The 1,942-nt window shown below is 37.7% G+C and overlaps 1 protein-coding gene across 1 annotated transcript in view; it reads left to right on the forward strand.

Moving 5' to 3' along the window:
- The first annotated feature begins 359 nt into the window (after window positions 1-359).
- LOC106883774 (39S ribosomal protein L42, mitochondrial) overlaps window positions 360-1,942 on the forward strand; it is a 15,307-nt gene continuing 13,724 nt past the window's right edge. The window contains exon 1 of the mRNA XM_014934903.2: window positions 360-491. Within this exon, the coding sequence (XP_014790389.1) occupies window positions 437-491 (55 nt within the window). The 5' untranslated portion in view covers window positions 360-436. The remainder of the gene's footprint in view (window positions 492-1,942) is intronic.

Consider the following 1,942-nt stretch of genomic DNA (forward strand, 5'->3'; position numbering starts at 1 on the left):
ACCTAGACCCAAGGCTCCTTCATTGGAATTTCAACATCAACAACACAGTATTTTTGTATGTATGTATGTATGTAATTGTTGGAGTATCAGAGTTAATTAATAAAGGAGTTTTAAAATATTTAGGGATAGCAGTTTAGAGTCAAAACTATTGAAAAGGTTGCAAGACGCAACGAAAATTTTGGGAAAATAAAGAAGGAAATGAGTGAAATTTTTACCGGTGATTGTGTTAAATTATAAGGCACTAAAAGAGAATGACTCTCCCCAGACACAACAGAATATGCTTCAACACACGAACTCACATAAACAATCTTGCAAACCAAATCCAAAAATGAAATTCATTAACTATTTTTTTTTTCAATTATGTCGGTGAAAAATTAACGGGAACACTTTGTTCCAGAACACCGCTTCCTGCAACACCGATTTTGTAGTTAAGAAAATGACTCAAGTCTCAAAATGTATAATTTCTGTTTTGCAACGTCCTAAAATAAGCGGTTTGTATTTACTTTACATCATTTAACTAATTCATTTCATTCGATATAGAACTATTTTCGTAATTTTTATCGGGAATTATTTTTCTTGAGAAATGTTTATTATTCTTCTTCTGTAGATGTGACCTTCAGCATGTTATTTCTCGGATTGTCCATAACCAAAAACGTGCGATTCCGTAAAAAAAAAATCTATATATATCCATTTTACCCGAATTTATGACAGAAAAATCGGATCCCATCCCCCCATCAAGGTCGTCAGCGCGCATTTTTCTTTTTTTCATATTCGTTTTCCACACACTACTTAACACCCTTCAGGCTGTATTTTTTGTTGTTTTTTGTTCCCAGGTGAGGATCTTTATATTGACTACAAAGTCAATTTATCCATGTAAGCAACAATCTCCCCTCCTAAACAATTTCCTTCATCTACATCCCGTGGATAAGATAGTAAAAGTGTTATCGAAGAACTGTCAGCCGATGCCCATTGTATTGTTTTACTCGACTTCACTGTTTTCTTCTGTAAGACGTCACACCTCCATCCTATTTTGGAGGAGGAGAGATACTGTTGAGAGACTGGGGATATATGAGCTCTTAAGAGCTTAAAAAGAATCTTCTCATTAATGATTGATAGGCACCTTCCACTCTGTGACCAGTAGCTCCCAAGATAATGTCCAAAGCCACCAGGTGAGCATTGTAGAATATGTCACATGTGACGTCCCAGGTGAGTGACTTGTACCCTGGCACGGGTAAAAAGCTTTATCCCATTTGGGCGCCTGTCGTCGTTGCGTTCGAGGCCAACAGTCTCCAGTTGTGATGGGAACCGGCAACGTCGAAGCTCCTTTAAAACTCACCGTCGGTAACTCTAGAGTGGTATTTGTGGTTCACACATGTAGAGGTCGTAGCCTAGAGCAACTTGATGAGCGTACACTCATCGCTGAAAAGTATACCGGTCGACAAAGAGGGACCTGTGATGAGCTAGGTGCTGTTGTTTTGGCTACAACGTAACCCAGAGCAGGTGAGACAGTATTAGCCGTGATCCTCGTGATAGTGGAACTAGTTATTACCTCGATGAAGTAACAAATTGTTTAACAAAGGGAAAGGTGGGAAAATGAATTCGAATTTCGCAATATTTTTAGATTTATTCTTTATTAAATTTTTTATTGACCTTGTATTTATTTTCTTATTGTGTTTCAAGGATCGACATTTTATATAATTTCTTGTTTCTCTGTTTTATAACCACATCGTTGTATTTATACTTCGACAGACTGACCCTTTGATATGTTTTTAGGCAGTGACTGTATGGTAAGGAGCTTGCTTCCCAACCACATGGTTCCAGATTCAGTCCCATTGCAGGGCATCTCGGGCAAGTGTCTTCTTCTATAGCCTCAGGCTGACCAAAGCGCTGTAAATGGAATTAGTAGACAGAAACTGAAAGAAATCCATCGTATATATATATA

This window comes from Octopus bimaculoides, chromosome 4, assembly GCF_001194135.2.
Source record: "Octopus bimaculoides isolate UCB-OBI-ISO-001 chromosome 4, ASM119413v2, whole genome shotgun sequence".
NCBI lineage: Eukaryota > Metazoa > Mollusca > Cephalopoda > Octopoda > Octopodidae > Octopus > Octopus bimaculoides.